The sequence below is a fragment of the Protopterus annectens genome, chromosome 2.part0 (assembly GCF_019279795.1).
Source record: "Protopterus annectens isolate FY-2018-M chromosome 2.part0, PAN1.0, whole genome shotgun sequence".
Classification (NCBI taxonomy): Eukaryota; Metazoa; Chordata; order Ceratodontiformes; family Protopteridae; genus Protopterus; species Protopterus annectens.
In genome coordinates, this window is record NC_056728.1 from 13,686,638 (window position 1) to 13,707,877 (window position 21,240).

The 21,240-nt window shown below is 38.9% G+C and overlaps 1 protein-coding gene across 3 annotated transcripts in view; it reads right to left on the minus strand.

Moving 5' to 3' along the window:
• Positions 1-21,240, minus strand: part of LOC122792925 (signal-induced proliferation-associated 1-like protein 2) — a 2,084,855-nt gene that overhangs the window by 352,017 nt on the left and 1,711,598 nt on the right. Inside the window, exon 20 of one of the 3 annotated variants that reach the window (XM_044060497.1) lies at positions 14,587-16,072. The exons of the other annotated variants lie outside the window; for them this stretch is intronic. Coding sequence (XP_043916432.1) covers positions 16,069-16,072 — 4 coding nt within the window. The 3' untranslated portion in view covers positions 14,587-16,068. Of the gene's footprint in view, positions 1-14,586; positions 16,073-21,240 lie in introns of those variants that run through there. 3 annotated transcript variants of the gene reach the window in all.

Consider the following 21,240-nt stretch of genomic DNA (forward strand, 5'->3'; position numbering starts at 1 on the left):
TTTTTCTTGGAGGTGAAAGGCTCCAAAATCATAGCCATTGCATTGTACAAAGCTATTTCAGTATTATCAGGGAGTTACAATCAAAAAGCAGTTAAGATTCATACTGACATCATGTGTTAACAGTAAGGACAGTCGAGACAGAGCTGCACCTGGAAAGTCACTGGACTTTGCCTTTGGAGAATCCTGCTATAACACAGACTAATGCACTTTTCTAAGGAACATAATTAATAGCTATATTTGTTAAAAACCAGTAAGTAGTACTGAAGGCAAAAAAAATTACAATGAGAGAGCATTTCAGAGTCTGGGGATCTAGAGAAGTATGTCATCCATATCTGTTCAAATTTTGGGAATATCAAATGAATTACATTTACATAACAGGATGACCAGATGAGCAAAAATTTTAAAATTACTTGATTATACTGAGCTCAGAGAGTGGAAGCATCCTGAGTCCAGTCCAACAGTCTTTCTGCTTAAGAGATAAGAGGGAAGTAGGGAAGTCCCAAGACTGGAATACAATGAACATATACAGGACCAGTATTAGCATTTGGGGGCTCCCAGCAAATGCCAGTACCACCCTGTCACTGCCACCCCTCCTAAGCAACTTTTAAGTTCATACTGCAGAGTTTTTAGGAGGAGTACACATAGAATGAACTGTAGCTACAATGCTTTTACATTATAACAGGTCTGTGTGCTTCACTATGTTGGCCTATCTCACAAAGGGACATTCACAGTGACTGGACACTCATTTACAGTAATGATACATTGCAACAACTCTATGTATGCACTTGATATGGATGAAATGGTGCTGTATTACAGTTTCACCCCCTCCCACCCCCTCACCCCCTCCAGTGCACATGACTTGTTTTCTTCCTTTTATCACAGTTGGCCTTACTCTTTAGCATTTTCAAGAAGTCAAAACTTTCTGTATGCTTCAGTCATTTTAATTTAAATTTTTTTTACACAATATTTTCATCCAATGATGACTTGGACAGAAGTTATGATTAAGGAAAAAAATGTAGTGTTCTTCAACTGTAGTTTTCATTGCATCTTTTCAATACACCTTACTTGGCCGAAATGGCAATAATCATTTAGGAAATAATTCAGTTAAAGCCAGGGCCCAGGAAGCCATATGGCTATAGATAATCTGAGGTGCCCCCCCCCCCCCAGCATAATGGCACTACTGATGATGTTTGCACTAGAAAATGAAATAAATTATTGCCAACTTGTTACATTGCATTACATACACACACAAACACACACAAATATATATACGTATATATATATATATATATATATATATATATATATATATATATATATATATATATATTATTTTACATTAAAAAGGTTTGTGGTATGCACTCTTGTGGGAGGAGAGGCTGGACTCTGCCCTTCTGAGCTGGGAATTTCTGGTTAAAGGCTTATAGTGCCTGTATATTTGAACTGTTTCTTACTGAAATTGGTACACCTTGTTTGCTGTAGCATAGACTAGATCCAGGCCTGCTGAATCTAGCTTTGTTTGTATGCTTGCTGTTTGTTTGCTTGTTATTTCCCTGAAATGCTAATTCCACCTAAAAGCGGCTTTTCAGCTTCTGTGGATCCCTAGTGATATCTGCATTGCTTACTGTACTTATTTCCTTGTTTCACTTGAAAGAAAGTTACTGTTTGTCGTTTTTGCATTTAAGTTACCTGTAACACATTGCATTTAAGTTACCTGGCACTTGCTCACTAAAGCAATTATATAAGTCAGCACTAAAAATTAAAAGCACTACACCTTCACAAACTCCCCTTGAGTACCTTGTTCCCCATTGGCCCTTTTTTTCAATTAGAAAGGAATTCCCAATACTATTCTAGCATGTCCAAAGGTCAGTTGTCAATCTCCTCTCCGGTCCAGCTGGTGAATCTGGGAATCTTGAGTCAATGTTACAACTGCCTCATGTACACAGACAACCCTCTCCTCCTCCCAACAAATTCCAACACATGTGAGAGATGCAACCATATAGCCAAACTGGAGGCTAAGCTCTCTCAACGTAGAACTGGCGTAACCAGTCAGGAGGAGAAGGAAACCACACTCACTATAATTCCAGTCTCACATAGACCTACCACGACAGCAAACCAAACACATAAACACACAAAAACATACTCGAAGGCTCTAAATAAAAATCTGCCTAAGCAGCAGAGACCTCCAAAGCAGACACCCAAGCAACCGCTACCCCAAAACAAAACACGTGCAACACATAGCTCACAAAGCCAGTGTGCCGAACAGTCACAGCCCTTAAGGCTAAACAATACACCTGATACACTTGTAATAGGTGACTCTATCGTCAGGCACACTGACGTCCCGCTCACCAGGCTGAACAAGGAGAAAGTCACGGTGAGCTGCCTGTCAGGCGCTACGATCTGCCACATAACACAAGCACTCAGGTCACTCTAAGGCAAGTACAAATATGACTCGGTCATTGTCCATGCTGGTGTGAATGACCTGAGACGTACCGCCCTGGACTACATGAAAAGAGACATAGAGGAGCTCTCTGAGCATGTAGCCCAGGCCGGTATGACCCTGACCTTGAGTAGCATCTTACCCTCACCAAGAATGATGCCGCAATATGAAGACAAGATGATCAATTTCAACAATTGGCTTAAGTATTGGTGTCATTCAAAGGGGATCCAATGCCTGTCAGCCTGGGATGACATGCTCGACAAGCCACGATGCTTCGCTAGGGACGGCTTGCACCTGTCACCCCTGGGCTTTCGGATATTGGCAAAGGCTCTTGCTTCCCCCATAGTGCCTTTTTTAGGCAAGGCTCAAAAGACAAACCCACCTCCATAGGTATCACAAGGGATAAGAAACTAAGAGTGATGCTACTCAACGCCAGAAGTCTAAACCTCAAGATGCATGCACTCGAAACTCTCCTTAGCATGGAGAACATCGATATCTGTGCAGTAACAGAAACCTGGTTCAAGGCTCCAGAGAGCACCCCAGCACTACCAGGTTATACCTCATACCATACTTTTCAGCTCCAAAACTTGGACCGAACCACAAAAGGAGGTGAAGTATCAATATTCGTCAAAGATACCCACACCTCCAGGTTGGTGGCACAGCACGAAGCATCAGAGACTATCCATGTCCAACGAACAGTGGGTAAAACTGCCTTCCAGTTTATAGCCTGCTACAGACCACCCTTCAAACCCAGGAACCCCACTCGGCCTTCCTGAGAACACTGGAAAATATGAAGGTCTCTCCAAACACCATTATATTGGGCGACTTCAACTACCCAAACATAGACTGGGAGCATTACTCTAGCTCCAATACCCTAGCCCAAAGGTTCCTAGAATTTATAAACTCAGATACTATGGAACAACTTGTTACCACTCCCACAAGAGGGGAAAACATACTGGATCTGATCATCACCAACATGGAGACTCTATGCTCCAGACTAGAAGTGTATCCCTCACTGCTAAGATCATACCATAAACTAATCTCACTGGATATTCACATCCCGACCCCACCCCCTGCCCAGAAAACCACAGTGAAAAACTTCTCTAAAGCAAATTTCACACTCCTCAAAACCGAGGTGGAATCCTTCAAAGCCCCCGAGCCTGTGGAAAATACAGCCCAGACCGCAGAATCCTTTATAAACGCATTCTATGAACACCTTCAGGAATGCATGGATCATGCAATCCCAAATAAAACCAAGACCCAATCCTCCAAAGGCAGACATCCTGTCTGGTGGAACCCAGCTATAAACAAACTATACAATAGAAGGAGGAAGCTACTACATGATAGAGCAAAATCCCAAAAAGGGAATTCATCTCTGATCAGTATTAGCAAAAAACTACAGGCACTCATAAAATCGTCTAAGGCCAGCTTCGAGAGAAAAATTGCACAGGACACTAAGGATAATCACAAAGCTTTCTTTAGTTATGTTAGGAACCTGGGTGGGAATTCCCAGATATGCTCAGAATTAGTCCAAAATGACAAAAAATACATCGAACCCACAGACATTGCCAACATCCTAGCTGACAGGTTCAGCAAACCCCCTCCCACCAAAAAGGGCAAATATCTATCCCAGCAGAGTGCTGCCCCCCTGACATCTCAGATGCTCAGGTAAGAGCCTCCCTCTCCAAAGCAAAAAACACAGCATCAATGGGACCAGACGGTGTCCTGGGCTGCGTCCTACATGAACTCCAAGAAGAGCTAAACCCAAACATAAAACTACTGTTCAATCTCAGCCTTACTACAGGATATGTACCCAAAGAGTGTCATACAGCAACAGTGGTCCCTCTCCACAAAGGTGGTGCCTCAACGGATCTTGGAAACTATCGCCCCATAAGCCTGACTAGCTTGGTCTGCAAAGCTACGGAAAGGATCATCATGGACCTCATAAATAAAGATATTGGGGACCTACAGACACTGGATCCTACCCAGTTAGGCTTTGTTAAGGGCAGATCCTGCCTCTTAAACCTGGTTGATTTCTTTGAAACAGTCACCAAGGCCATTGACGAGGGGAAGGTGGTCCACACAGCCTACCTGGACCTCGCAAAAGCCTTTGATACAATACCCCACTTGGGCATTATAGATAAGCTCACCAGCTTAAATATAACCCCCTATGTCACTAGATGGGTTGCAAACTGGCTCAAGGACAGAATTCACATGGTTAGAATTGCTGGAGCCATGTCAGACTCCAAACCAGTTACAAGTGGCATCCCACAAGGCTCAGTCCAGGGACCTCTCTTGTTCGGTATATATTTCTCGGAGGTACAGGCCAACACGGAAGGACTATGGCTGACCAAGTTCACAGATGACTGCAAACTGGGCGCCATAATTGACTCTCCAGCCAACACAAGCATCCTCCAAAAGGGCCTCATAGAAACATACAACTGGTGCCAGAGCCATGGCCTCAAGCTAAACGCTAAAAAGTGTATAGTCATCTCCTTTGGCAAAAACGAAGTGCCCACAAATTACCACATAGGTGGTAATCCATTAAGTACAGAAGAAGTAATTAGGGACCTGGGGACCCAAGTTGATAGCAATCTCTCATTTGACAACCACGTTGCCAAAGTGGTTAGAAAAACATTTTATATAGCCCACCTAATCATGAAGGGATTCACATCTAGATCAGGGGAGGTCATCGTGCCTCTTTACTCATCCCTCATCAGGCCCATAATTAAGTACAATGCCCCTTTTGGGATGTACCTTACCAGACACCTGCAGCAACTGGAAAGACCCCAAAAGTACCTCACCAAGAGGATTAAAGGGCTCAAACAGATGCCATATGCTGCCCGGTTAAAGAAACTCCAGCTCTACTCAGTGGCATACCGCCTGCTCAGAGGCGATCTGTGCCTGACATATAAAGCCATGTCCAACCCGGAATTAATGGACATGCTGCACCTCAGAAAATCCAAATCCCATCGAGCTACGCTCGAGAGACTTGAACCTCAGCACTGAAATAAATAGGACATGCTGAAGGGACAGATTCATAACCCAGAGGCTCCCTTCACTCTGGAATAAAATCCCAGTCCAGGTTAGGCAGAGTCCCTCATTGACTCTCTTCAAGAGGAATCTTGATGAGTGGATGGGAAATCATAGGTTTACCCCGGGTATCACTTCTGTGTCACTGTTAGACAGAGGCACAGTATACTAACCTCGAAAAAGGGCATAGCAAAATTAATTTAAAATGGGTGGCGAAAGCCAAACACACTCTGGCTAGGCTTATAAATGCCCTAGGGCAGATAGCCTAATATGAACCTATGAACCTATGAACCTATATATATATATATATATATATATCTGTCTATATATATATATATATATATATATATATATATATATATATATATATATATATACACATACACACCCACACACACATATATATATATAAGCCAAAGCATTACTAGTTTTACACTGATTTCAGCAAACAACAGTACATTATGCAACACTAGCACTGCCACACCATATCAGTGACTGTTAGCAGTCATCAAACAGCAGCAGGGTAAGTCACTTTTATTCACCTCATTGAGGAGTAATGCAAATCTGTCACTTTCCTGATTTTGATTCAGAATTTTGCTCTGTTGCTGGAAATTATTCAGGATTACATACAGTTCTGAAATCCAGACAGAGTTTCATACTTTGTATTGTCCAAAAATGCATCATGACACAAACTGTGTTATTTTATTAATGTTTTTGTAGCCTTTATTCTGATATAATTTTTGGTTTTGCACAGAATTCACAAACAAAACGTTGAGCGCTATAGTATCTGGTGTTCTGCCGGTATTTATAAAATTCCCTGAAAGAGAAAACTATCTCTGAAGATCATGAGCATCTGTTCTTCTTAAAATCCCAGGTAAGAACTGACATTGGTCATTCTGGGGTACTGATCTCTAGCGCTTTACACTTGTGTTCATTCTCTGATTATGACCTTTATCCTAACAGGGTCATACAAGAACCCTATTTCAGATAAAGCGTGTAATTAGAAAATTATTTTTTTTCTCCTTATTTTTTCGCAGCAAGCAACAGCTTTTGCAGGATCTCCCCACAGTCAAGGATGATGGGGGAGCATCCTGCAGCCATCGGTACAGCAGGCACCTAAAGCCCCCTGCAGCCATGGGTACAGTAGGCACCTAAAGCCCCCTGCAGCCATGTGTACAGCAGGCACCTGAAGCCCCCTGCAGCCATGGATACAGCAGGCACCTAAAGCTCCCTGCAGCCATGGGTATAGCAGGTGCTTAAAGCCCCCTGAAGCCATGGGTACAGCAGGCACCTAAAGCCCCCTCCAGCCATGGGTGCAGCAGGCACCTAAAGCCTCCTGCAGCCATGGGTACAGTGGGCACCTAAAGCCCTCTGCAGCCATGGGTACAGCAGGCACCTAAAGCCCCCTGCAGCCATGGGTACAGCAGGCACCTAAAGTCCCCTGCAGCCATGGGTACTGCAGGCACCCAAAGCCCTCTGCAGCCATGGGTAAAGCAGGCACCAAAAGCTTCCTGCAGCCATGGGTAGAGCAGGCACCTAAAGTCCCCTGCAGCCATGGGTACAGCAGGCACCTAAAGCCCTCCTGGAGCCATGGGTACAGCAGGCACTTAAAGCCTCCTGCAGCCATGGGTACACAGGCACCTAAAACCCCCTGCAGCCATGGGTACAGCAGGGACCTAAAGCCCTCCCGCAGCCATGGGTACAGCAGGCAACTAAAGCCTCCTGCAGCCATGGGTACAACAGGCACCTAAAACCTCCTGCAGCCATGGGTACAGCAGGTACCTAAAGCCTCCTACAGCCATGGATACAGCAGGCATCTAAAGCCCTCTGCAGCCATGGGTACAGCAGGTACCTAAAGCCCCCCTGCAGCCATGGGTACAGCAGGCAACTAAAGCCTCCTGCAGCCATGGGTACAACAGGCACCTAAAACCTCCTGCAGCCATGGGTACAGCAGGTACCTAAAGCCCGTTATGATTTTAGTTTAATGGAAAGAATGCCCAGTAGCAGGATTTGAGTCAAGGAAACTATGTCAGTGGTAAAATATTTAATGAAATTGTGAAGCCTGTTACTTGAAAAAGCATTATTTTAACCATCTAGTTTATTAAGTCCAAAAGATTAATGTACAAGTTTTTGTTGGTTTGACAAACATGTAACAAAATATCAACATAGAATAACTTGCTATGTATAGTAGAAGCTCCTCAGGACCAGAGGACTCCTTCAGGGTTCACTGGTGTCTAAAGCCGGCTATGAACATATATAAGTCCTGCACAGGTTATCACTGCATTTCTACAAAGACTGACATAATATGCCCTTAGTTTCACCCTTTTGAAACTCTCTTAGTTGACTTTCTAGTCATTAATAAAGACTAGTTTAAAGATGGCTTAAGCAACATTCAGCATAGGGTGTGATGTCCGATGTGCTACACCCTAAATGTAAGGTGATGCATGCAAATGACTGACTTGCATGCATTCATTTATTCGCTTCATTTATTTTTTTTATCTGTGGATGTGATATGCAGAGTAGTCACAAAACCGTTTTCAGCTGTGAAACTGCTGACAAGGCAAACTTTGCAATAATATATAATTAGAAACACCTTTTAAATTAGCAAACAGTTCTAGCAATGTTTCTAAATTATCAAGCTATGCATAGCTGTAGAAAAATCTACACTTGAAAACCATATTCAAAAAGAATTTCAAACTTGTCACAGCAATCATACAGATAAAATCTTTCATTTGGCAGAAGCACAGTATTGCTCCTAGTTTAAAACGTGAAGCACTAATGTTCAAAGATTCAATAATAAAGCAACTGAAATTTCTTGAGTATTTGGACAATATGTTTTTTATCATATTCATAAAATATATGGCTTGGCTGCAAGACTAGAAAACATTCTTAATAGTAAAAGATGACTAAATAGAGCTGGGTGTAATAGGACAAACTGGAAATATCAGATTCTGTTGCAATTCAGTAATAAAGTATACTGCAGAAATTCCATGCACCAGGATCAACAGTGATTGCCATGAAGAAAGTGTATATTTCTGAAGCATTTTATTTCATTATCGGAGTTAGATTTCAGTTTATTTCTTGAATGAAGGAAGTTTTTCAGTAGAGGTGATTTCATTCGGTAATGAGTTCAAGCATCAAAGAGCAGACTTCTTAAAGGCTTTTAAATAAATATTATGAATGTTTTATGGCCTGTGAGTGGAATACTTTTCTGACTTTTTGGGAAAAGAATCAATTCCAAAGAGAGAGTTTGCTAGCTACTGATGGGCACTACCCTTCATTAATCTGTTTAAAAGTTAAAGTGTTTGAAATAAAAATGAATTTAGCAGTCACAGGACGCCATGTTGCTTTTCCTTAAAGGCACAACAATGGTACGGGCAGGCTATAACTGTGTGGGTGGATAAACCTAAGCATTTTGTTTTCAGCAACATGCAAGAGAGTAATATTGAGCACAGACAGTGCGGCAATGATTGGTAATGCATATTCCATCCTGGGTAGTAATATATTAATTGTTATTGCTTTAAGAGCTTCAGTAGTAAGAACTTATTAGTTTTTCTGGACAACTTTGATCTGGTTTAATACTTAGGATATTTGAAGTTCACTGTGAATGGAGGATATTGGATCAAAAATGCATCCAAATAATTGTAAGGGTGGGCTGGAAGTGATGCCAGCACTAGAAAGGTAATTCCTTCATAATAAAAATTAAGTCAAAACCAAGTAATATCCACACGTTCATTTCGTAATAAGCTGAAGCCTGGTTTTCTTCAGTCAGGTAAAAATGTAATTCTATCAGGAATTAAGGAAAACTACAACAATTGAAAAATGTTTTTCAGCATATCTTGAACTTTCCTACATTATTAATATTTTTTGTAATGTAAGTGGCTATTATTATTGTTATTTTTTAAATTTGTTATACCCCAAAATGATGAGAAAGGGGGCTGCCATTCTGCATGATTTTAACAATCAAGACTTTTGCCGCTCTGATGTAATTGTTTAGGAACAGTAGAGTTGCTACCTTTGCATCCTACTATTTCCTGACAAATAAGCCACACCTGTGACATAATATAGTCATGCCCCTTCCATCAGCTAACTACACCCTTTTTAATAAGCCACAGTCATAAATGCTCATTTCCAACATCATATACAGTGACTGTATGCAACAAATGTACAATGAAGCAATAACAAATATGACAATAAAAAAGCAGCTGTGATTCTCAGGAGTATTCTAACCCTAACAGCCAGTAGCACATAAAAACGTGACAACAGGAGCTCTGACATCTCTTAGTTCATAGTTCATAGGTTCATACTAGGCTATCTGCCCGAGGGCATTTACAAGCCTAGCCCATCGTTTTGTGGCTTACGCCACCCCTTTAGTATGGGGAACTATACCCATTATTTTGCTGTGCCTCTGTCGAGCAGTGACACTGAGGTAATCCCTGGGGTATATCTGCGATCTCCCATCCATTGGTCAAGATTTCTCTTGAACAAGGCCAGCGAGGTGCTCTGCCTCACATGTACCGGGATTTTGTTCCACAGCATAGGGAGTCTTTGGGTGATGAATCTATCCCTCCAGCACGTCCTATTAATAGCCGTGTCGAGGTTTAAGTCTCCGCCCTTGTGGCTCTGATGGATCTAGATTTTTGAGGTGAAGCATATTCATCAAATCTGGGTTTGACATGGCCTTGTATGTTAGGCAAAGGTCACCTCTGAGCAAGCGGTGGCGACTGAATAGAGCTGGAGTTCTTTCAGTCGGGCAGCATAGGACAGATTTTGAGACCCTTTATCCTTTTGGTGAGGAACTTTTGTGGCCTCTCCAGCTGCTGCAAGTGTCGGGTCAGATACATTCGAATGGGGCATTGTACTCAATCATTGGTCTGATGAGTGATGAGTAAAGGGAGACTATGACCTCCCTTGATCTAGATGAGAATCCCTTCATGATAAGGTGAGCAATGTAGAAGGTCTTCCTAACTACTTTAGCTACATGGGTGTCGAATGACAGACTACTATCAACCTGGGTCCCCAGGTCCCTGATAACTTCTTCTGTGCTCAGTGGATTGCCACCTATTTGGTAGCTAGGGGTAACCTTGTTTTTCCCGAAGGGTATGACTATGCATTTTTGGCATTTAACTTTAGGCGTGGCTCTGGCACCAGTTATCCATTTCTGTGAGACCCTTCTGAAGGATATCTGTGTCAGATGTGTTTTCTACTATGGCGCCCTGTCATCTGCAAACTTTGTCAGCCATAACCCTCCTGTGTTGGCTTGTACTTGGAAAAGTAGATGCCAAACAAGAGTGGGCCCAGGACTGAGCCCTGTGGGACACCACTTGTGACAGGCTTTGAGTCTGACATGGCGCCAGCAACTCTGACCCTGTGGGTTCTGTCACTCAGCCAGTTTGCAACCCATCTTGTGATGTATGGGTTAACATTTAAGCTGATGAGTTTTTCAATGATACCCGAGTGGGGTATTGTATCGAAGGCCTTAGCCAGATCGAGGTAGGCTGTATGGACTGCCTTTCCCTCATCAATGGCTTTGGTGACTGTTTCGAAAAAGTCAACCAAGTTTAAAAGGCATGATCTGCCTTTGACAAAGCCAAACTGGGTTGGATCCAAAGTCTGCAAATTCCCTATGTCTTTATTTATGAGGTCCATTATGATCCTCTCCATGGCTTTGCAGATAATAATGCTTGAAGAACTACTGAATGATCATGATTCCAAACATTAGTCTAACCATAAACAAACAAAAATCAGTTTCTACAAGATCAGATCTAACAGTACCATCAATTTTCCTACTTGTATAACATAACAATCGATAAAGTGATTTCTTATTTCTAAAAAGGAACTTGGGTTGAGGGTCCACATATATGTGGCTATTGAATACTGTTTTGTCACATATCTGTTTATGAATCAGTTTGTACCATTTGAATGGCATCTTAGGACACCCCCCCCCCCTTCCTCCATAGTGTCATACTTTGTATCTTCTGCCTTTTTGGAAGCTGCTGAACATGTGATTTTATGCAAACTATTTTACTGGTTTGTTTCTTTCAATAAAAGGGAATGTGATTTCAGGATTTTGTTAAGGATCTGAGGAAACGCCATTAGTGGTGTGAACGAGCTTGTCCGTTTTATTGTTATTTTTGTTACTACATTAAACTGATCAATTTTATCAGCCATGCTCTGCATTCTTTACATCTTTGGTTAATTCACCCTTTGGTAAGACTTTAAAAATTCCCTACAGAGTACCCTAAAATATTAGGTGAGCAAAGGGCTGTAAGCAAGGAAACAATTCATTTGAGCCAGGACACAGGATCTGAATTCCCTAGCAATAGTTAGGTCTTGTTAACTTTAATTCTGTTGGCTGCACAAAAAGCAATTGCTAGAAAACGGAAATCAAAGTCTAAATCAACTGTATTTGAAGTATTGAATATTCAAACAGAGATAAAAGGACTGGGAGTAGGATCTTTAGGAAAGGGTAGGAGCAAATTACATAAACAAATTAATAATATACGATGGATAATATTTGTAAATGGAAACATTTCAATATGATTTGTTTTCTTTTCTATAAATGTATGTTTACCTATGTCTTAAGTGATAATTCAGTAAAGGTGTTACAAAAAATTTAATTTAAAGATATAATCAAAACCCACTGAAAGACTACCTCCACAGTAAAGCAGGTATGTCATTGTAGAGTTACCCAAAACTGTCGGCTAGTAGACAATGTTCTAATTAGAATTGTTTATTTTACTCTTATGATGATGATGATGATACTAGTAAGCTGATAATAATAAAGAAACCAATAATTTACATGAACATTTATCATTAGCACTTATTTTATTTTTGTTTGCTTTTTATCTGAAATTTGACATGCACTTTACCTCATTTTATTGTTTCTTTGTCTAGTGTTTATATTTTTGTCTGTTTAACTGCTGTTCATGCAATTTCTGGCTTTGAAACTCCATGAAATTGGACATCACCCAGGTGGAAATAGATTTTCCTTGAAGGGAAAGACATGGCTTTCATTTGATAAGAAAATTAAAGAATCAAGTAAAAGGTACAATGGAAACACCACAGGAAGAGAATTTTAGGAGTAGAAAACAATTTTTTTTAATTATTTAAAAAAAAATTATTTAAAAATAGCTTACATAAAGTTCACTAGCGTTCAACTGAATTAAAACACATAATTATACAAATCCAAGCTACAAGGCCATTAACTTTTATTACAGAATTTAAAATCTAAGACAAAGTTATGAGTATATGAAACAAATCACAACATTATACACCTACAGAGTCCAGAGAAAACATAAATGATTCAGTACATTAAGGGATACATGACAAGAACAATAGGAAATATGTGCTTTGGTGCTTTAAGTGCATAAGATGAGCTATAAGGTATTTAACTTAGGAATCAACATAGTTATTAATCTAGCAGCATGAAATATCTGTTTGTCAGCAGTACCAGAAATATGGATGATAGTTGCTTTCTCAAATGTGGCAGTCAGTGGATGTATAAATTTAAAATATGAGCTATGGTCATATAAGGGGGTCCTTTTTTGTTAATCTGAAAGAACTAGAAGTTGTAAAAAGGAAGAGTCGGTGCAGCAGTTAAACCCCCCACCCCCTCCCCAGAGGTTTGAAAACCAGTAAAGGTTCTGCTTCACTTACCAGTAGGAGAGCAACAGGCAAACCTACTTAGCAGTAGAAGGCTGGAGTGGGGGGGGGGTGTTCAAAGCTGGAGCAGGAGAATAAAGATGATGATTTAAACCTAGAATGAGAGGAAGAAGATGATGCTTTAAACCTAAAGTAGGAGGAGGAAGATCATAGTATAAAGCTGGAACATGGAGATGAAGATGATGCTTTAAAGCTGGAGGGGGAGGAGGAATGTGATAATATAAAACTGGAACATGGAGATGAAGATGATTTTTTAAAACTAAAGCAGGGAAAGAAGATGATGCTTTAAAGCTAGAGCAGAGCAAAGCAGATGATGGTTTAAAGTTGGAGCAGGCCAAGGGAGATGCTGCTTTAGAGCTGGAGCAGCGAAGGGAGATGATGGTTTAAAACTGGAGCAGGATAAGGGCGATGATTGTTTAAAGTTGGAGCAGGACAAGGGTAATGGGTGAAGATGATATTTCAAAACTAGAAAACGGAGAGGAAGAAGCTGCTGCATTTGGGTCACCCTGAGATGTAAACATCTGCTGAGTTGTTGCTGTTGTTATTGTTTGTGGTAAGCACTGAAACCTTGAGTACCCTTGTGCCATTGTTCACAGATGCAGTATGATTTATTCCGTGCTTGGACAGCAGAAGCGTTGCATTTGAAAAATTGTTGATGTGGAAGAAGCCAGGGCTCTTGCCACTGTAAATCTGAAACTCTGAAAATTCTGTCTCATGCACCATGGCAAGATGGGTAGAAAAAAGTTCTATGTATCAGATGATCACAGTTAACCTGACATGTGATAAGAAAAGGAATAAGTTTCATCTACTAATAAGGTGATCTTGGAAGGCAAGATTTAGTCCTGTTTGCAATACCGACAGCAACAGCTAAAAAACAGGTAGTATCTCTACTTGTTTTATTTTTCGGCTTGATATGACCTCTTGAAAGGTATGTATAATGAAGAAGTGCTACTGATCCAGTCCATACATGACATAAATAGTGCTGCTGACTCAGTCCATACATTTTGTAAATAACCTTATGATCATCTTTCAGTACACTGAAGAATCAGTAAGGAGTGCTGAAAATATGTTTCTGTCATTTTGTCTGTATACCTGAGGATACAGTGAAATAACAGCTCTGCATGGATAACTGGCAAATCACTACTCCCAGACAGACTATAAACAACAATAACAAAGCATGCTCAGATGAATTACGTATATGGAATGCATTACAGGGGATATAACAGTATGAGATGTCAGCATCCCCTTCCCGTTCCATGCATGCATATGATTTATTTACATCACTTAGCAAGCCAGTGTAAGCTACTAACTGTCCACGAGATTACTAGTCCTGTAATAAATTAATTGCTCAATGAATTTCATAATAAAAACTAAATTTAAGTAAGACACTGGTTCAGGTCTGGCTATTAGCATATTACGAACAAGGACAAATGATAGAAGAATAAGCATTCTGTAATACTGATGCAGTTTAATAACAAAGTTTGAAAAATGTTAACAACGACTAGTTTCTTTTTTGTGTGCTATATTTGCATTACCAAAAATTAAAATCATAAAAAAATAACAAAATGCAGAAAAAGGACAAAGTGCAAAGGTTTATGTAAAATCATGAACTATTAATTAACTCCCAAACTGTTTGTAGAGCATCAGTGTTTGCATTCTGGCACTTGTTACAGTACAGTAAGTTTCTTCTTTTAATTCATATTTAAAAATAAACAATTTAAAACATGATGATAAAAAAGACACAGTGATGCTATTTTACATTAAACATGAACAAAGCAATGTTAGAAGTTATCAGTGTATTGCCTTTCATTATGCTAAACTTTAGGTTGTGTAAATCTTATGCAAGAAAATCTTTTTTTTTTTTTGCTTTTATGCTTTTATCCTACTTTTGTATGGACTGACATGTCACAATGCCACCTTCACAAAATATAAGCATCACAAAAAATGGTCTGGAAAAATAAATTAAAAATGCAGTAAAAGAAAAAAAAAAACAACAGTACACAGGCCACTAGTGCAAAACAAGTCATGACCAAATCACATATACTATCCTTAAACACAGAATCAAGATCAGTAACATTCACATTTATCAACACAATGGCTTATAATTAGTGCTTCAAAATAATTGAGGGTTAATAATTACGTTCAAGTTTAGAAGCCTGTGTAGCATTTAACTGGCAAACACCATACATTACAATTTAAACTTGTTACAAGATAATGCTATTGCTCTATCGTATGAGTGAACATAAAATGTCATTAGTAAACATAAGTCTTTCTGATGCAGGTAATATAAACTGACACATGAGGTAGAAGGGATTAATAATGACGACTGTTTGCTTCAAGGAGAAGCTTTCCTTCCCTTAATCTTCCTGAAGACAAATATACCATATTTCTTGGTAAACCAAATGAATGTCATGTTTAACTTACAACCTAAATATCCCCTAAACAATCAGAAAAACAAAAGGCTTTGCTAATGTGTATTATTACAACTTACCTTATGTTTTCCTAGACTTGTGTGCCTGATAGTTAAGTTACAAGTGACAAACTGTGAGCAGAAGATTGTATACTCACTGTATACAGCAGTCCAAATTCAGTTAAGAAAGACAGATAAACAGTTTTTAAAAGTTTTCTCAAACACAATCATTTTAAACATTTCCCTGAAACTTAGTCCAGATTGATGAGAAGTTGCCCAAGTCCTTTGGAGCATGAATTGCTTGCTCTAGGATATTATATGAAAATGTGCAGTGGAAATGGGTGATGACCTCTTTCTTTGTCTTACTGCAGTCACGGGCTCTGTTTCCTTTTTGCTGTAAATCCGAAATATGTTCATCTCCTAATGTACATCTCAAAGCAGTTGTGCAGCCATCCAAATCTTGACTTTGTGTTCTTGCAGCCTCATTCTTATAAGGATGTACTGGTTCAGAGTCCTTCATTTATCTGAGGGTAATGTAATAAAGTATTTCAGTAGTAAAGTTACTTTGCTGTGCCTTCATTCTGAGAGAATCTCCCAAGTAAGCCAACATAGATTTTGTCAATGCTTCCCACTGAAACCCTTTAAAACACTTTTGTATATCATTAAAATATATACAGTATTGGTACAGCAGATGTTTACTATGACAGTCTGAGTTTTATGAAAGTATCCTTCCAGATTACTACTTCAAGTACATTTCAAATATTAAGACTATGTGTTGATGGTAAACTCTCTTATTGCATTCTCATTGTCCAAGTACATAATGAACTTAGGGAGCGGGTGAGGTGAGTGTCCAGTAGTGACAGACTTTAGGGTTGGGGCGGATTAGGTGAGTTAGGGTTAGGGCGTGGGTCAGGTAAATGTGCGATTGTGTGAACGTGAGGGTTAGGGTGGGGTAGGTGAGTTAGGGTTAGGGAGCGGGTAAGGTGAGTGTACAATAGTTAGGGACCTTAGGGTTAGTGTAGGGTTTCATGAAGTGAATGTGTGTGGATTATTTATTTTGGTGTGCTTGAGTTGTGTGTATGTTTGTTGGAACAGCAAATTTTTTCCCTGGGAAAAAAAATTGTTATTCTGATTGTTCGGTTTTCTGGTGTTTCGATTGAATGGGGTCGATATTATAACATTCAATGTTTTTAGACTTCGATGTTATAATATAGACCCCTGTCATCCATATACTATGCAATGGTGATGTCATCAGGGACTTAATTGTATTTCACGCCCGTCAAGAATAACTGCATCTGTTGCAATTAAAAGTAGTTCATGAAAGATGGTGGAAGCAGCAAAGAAAATGTAAGAGTTTGTGTGAAATTTAGTGTGGCTTCAGGATACTGAATATTTCTGCAAGTACCTAGCCATCTAATACCATATACATAAATTCTGAGATAAAAAAATATACACTTCAGTTACCAGTTAAAATAAAAGTAGAGCAGAAATTATGCTAAGGTAAAACTAAAACAACTCCAAGGTCCAGAGTTAAGTTCTGAACTCCACTGTCTGTATGTTGCCCATGGCTCATGATATGTCTTTGTGGGATTCCTACAGCTACTTCAGTTTTCTTCATCTTCCCAAATTCATGCTAGTTAATTAATTACTCAAAAATGTACAGCCCAAGTAAGCTGAGAAGCACATATGTAGCATGTCTGGTTTGGAGAAAACCAGGTACAAACATTGGTTCAGGGTGCAGCCCTAGCTAATGGTAACATATGTTAATGCCATACAATCCTAAATGTGGGAATTGATACTTTAGATGAATAGTTACCAGATGTGTACCTGGATAGGTAGGTAAGTTCTCCTGAAAGCCAAATGTACTTCCAGATGATATTGTTAAGACTGAAACATTACATTTTGGCTCTGGCTTACACCAGATTTTTTGTAATACCTGACTCTCAAAGTTAATGTCTACTTCCCTAACTGCTCAAATGGATGGAACAAGAAATCACCAAGATTAAGACATGGTAACCTCCTCCCCTTTACATCTGCCACCCAGCAATGTTGGTCCAGTGTGTATCACACTTATCCAGGATGAAATGAAGCCACAAAATCTTGCCCAGTGGTGGACCTTGGAGGAAATGTTGCTGGTGGTAAGAATGTAGCCATTCTAGATAAAGTCAATGGCTACATCTATGACTCTCCTGAACCAAGAACTCCTTCCAGGTCATTGAACAATATATTCCAGTAGAGGCCTACAGACTGCAAGCAACATGGTATAAAGTAGAACACTGTGGCACTTCCCAGGCAGGCAGAGCCACTGTGTATCCTCAAATTATCTGAGCCTACATCATTAAAGCTTTTTCATAAGCTGGCAACACATGTACTGAAGGTCAAGCAATCATAAATCAAGCAAACGTGACACAAAAAATAAACATTGGTTGTACCCCTAAACCCAAACTACTGCATCTTGGAAGGAAAAAAAAGAGCAGTCACTGACAGGCGGCATAAAACTTACCAAACTCTTTTCTCCACGAAGTTGCAAAACTAGACTGTTCAGTAAATACTTTCATAAGAGAATTAAGATTTTATTCATACGTAACTCAAGTAATTGCTATATAGGAAAAATAAAATATGAGCTGGAATACCAGAACAACTCTGGTAAGAGTTTTGTTGATATGAGTAACTGCTACAAGGTTCTGAGGCAGACAAAAAGAAACCTGACATTCAAATAAATTCTTAAAGTAACCGACTGGGTCCTTTGTAAGACGAAATATTTAAATATTTTGATAAATGACAAAGACGTGCTCACAAATAAAGTGCAGATACTACAACATGACCAGGCAATCTACAGAATGGAATGCCATTCTATCAGAATAAGGTTTAGCTCTGCTGCAGACAATTTAGCCCCTTGGACGAGGCCTAACCAGTGTTTCTGCTTCTTCCTAAATGTAGACTGGAAGTGGTCATGGTGGAGCTAATGAGAAATGGTGACCCAAATACAAAACACCTGTATACTTTGTCATTGTATCATGAAATGGCTAGGTCTAAGCAGATGAAGAACTTGGAAGTGGCATAGACCAACACAGGTTTCTGAGAACTAGAAATGCTTCTACTTCCCTCAATAAATCAGGAAAGGTAGAACATGAAAATAGGAACAATACCATACAATTGATTACAAGGACCATGAGCTGCCTAGCCAGATTCACCTTTAAGTAAACACAGCTAGAAAGTCTTACCACCTTTTATGAGTACTTAATAATCTCCACCTCCCAATTCAAAACAAGGCCATACATGATGACTAAGTGTAAATTTTTGTCTACGTATTCAATCATCAAAACATACAGTGTCAGTGATGCATCATGTAGCAAGAAGTGTCAGTGGCACAACAGGTGGAATGCTTGCCTTTGGTGCTACAAGACGAAAAGGCTGAGGGTTCTATTCTGACTCAAATTGATTGGATTGCTGCCTCTTTGGATGAAATGTTAAACTAAGGTTCCATCTGCTTTAGTTGGTGATAACTCAAGTGGATGCAAAATATCCATGGCATCTATCAAAACGAGTAGGGGATTCACCAGCTAAATTTTCCCTTATAGTACGACTATCACCTTAGGTATCCCCTGAAAACAGGCAACCAGCCTAGTGGAACTAAACCAGTCAACAAAGGATAAATAAATAATCTTTAAGGTAGCCAAAGTATTACTTTGTTTGACCTGCAGTGGTAAGTTATCCCATAGGCTGGGAATACATTGAGTGATGAAGGAGTGAGGAAACTATTCCTCAAGTGTGTCTTGTTTATCGGTTGGTGCAAATTAGGGTCCCAAGTACATGTGTTTGTAGAGCTCTTGGTTCTCAAAGAAAAAGAAAATCAAATATTGTTTGATTTTTTTTATGTCTCAAAAAGCAAGACACGGGTCATCTTGGAGAAGCTAGTAGGCTACTGAGTATAAGGAGAACTGTCTGAATTTACTGGGATAGTTGAAACACATAAGATCATTAATTTTCTTGGACAGAAAGCTTTTGGGCCTTTCCATTTGAGCAATATACTTGGATCTGAACATACCCAAGGGACACTATAGTCAATAATGGGACAGATCCAGTGGTAAGATCACATGCTGTAATGAAGAGACTCTGTTTGGATTCAAAAGTCATCTATTTTTCTTGATATCTGGATGATCTTGGCAACACTGCTGTAATTACAGTATATGAGTATGCATTCAAAATAGCACAACAACGCAAAGAATATAAAACTTGCCAACAACTTTGTAGATCCAATGAATGTAGAAACCACAAACTACAAAGATGTAAATCCACAAACACTTTATTTTCTCTGGTGCCTCGGTGTAAGCACCTTCAAGGAGTATAAAGAATACATAATGACATCATTTTATATACAAAAGACCCTTCCCACACTCAGCAATTAAGACTCCAATTATATAACTACAGCACTTAAATCACACATCTCCAGTTCATGTCACCATTAAGCCCTAAAGGGACCAATGTATTATAATTTAAAATATATACAGATTTCTTGTACAAAAACCTCTCTTTCAATAAAATTTCATTTTCATTCAAAATTTTAATGTGTTCTAAAATACTAGCCTTTAACAATAAAAAAGTGCCGTTATGTTTTGCTTTAAAATGTGCAGCAAATATTTTTTCTTCGCTTTGACTTTTGATGTCTCTTTCTCAAAAAAAAATTTTATTTTTCAAATACAGTTGAATAAATTCTATAGTATTTGTATATAACATCTTAAATAACTATGTATACTATTTACATCAGCCTGACAATATAACATAGCTCAATATATACAATTGCTTTATAGGTATAACAATCCAGTTATCAGAGTGTATCTGTTCAGTTATTGTAAAGTGTCAATCAATGATAAGACTTTTTTCCATGGATTGTTAATAAATGGCTTAGGATGAATCCTTAATTCTTTAATTTTAATTTCTAACAATGCTGTGGTCTTCAGTAGGCTATAGAAGTCTTCTAAAGTTGGTATTGTGTTTGTATTCCATCTTCTTGTTATACATTCCCTTGAAATTGCAAGTATTTTCCATACTAGATACATATTTGACTCATTCAAATGAGGACCTTTGTACACATTTAATAATACTAGAGCTTTAGATAAGTTAAACGATTCATTAAATAAAGCTTGTATAAAGTTTTTAATACCATTCCAAAATGTCTTAATTTTAACACAGTCGAAAAAAAATGTGTTTCCAGTCTGCATTGTGTATTTGCTTACACCTCCAACATATTCCCTTTGTGGAAGTATAATTTTAGTAATTCTACCGAGTTAAGAATGCTCTGTGCAAGCATTTCCAATTAAAAACTTTCCAGTATTGTGCAAAGGATGTATGTTTTACTGATAATAAAATATTTGATTTAATTTCTTCAGTTAGCTGTAATGAGTGTCCTTTTGTTATATAATTCCAATATGAGGATCTTGGTGTTGTTTTATAATTTATCAATATCTTGTACAATTTCAAAATACTATTTCCCACGTCATAATCATTATATATGATTTCATATAGGTATTTCATAAGTTTAGATATTTCTTTAAATGAATAATTATGAATTATTCTGCATAAATCTTGCGAATATGTCAGAATGCTTTGCATAGTTAGCCCATCTTGTTGTGGAATTTTGTATGTTGTTTCTATTGTTTGTATATCCAGAACTTGTAGTTCTTTGATACAT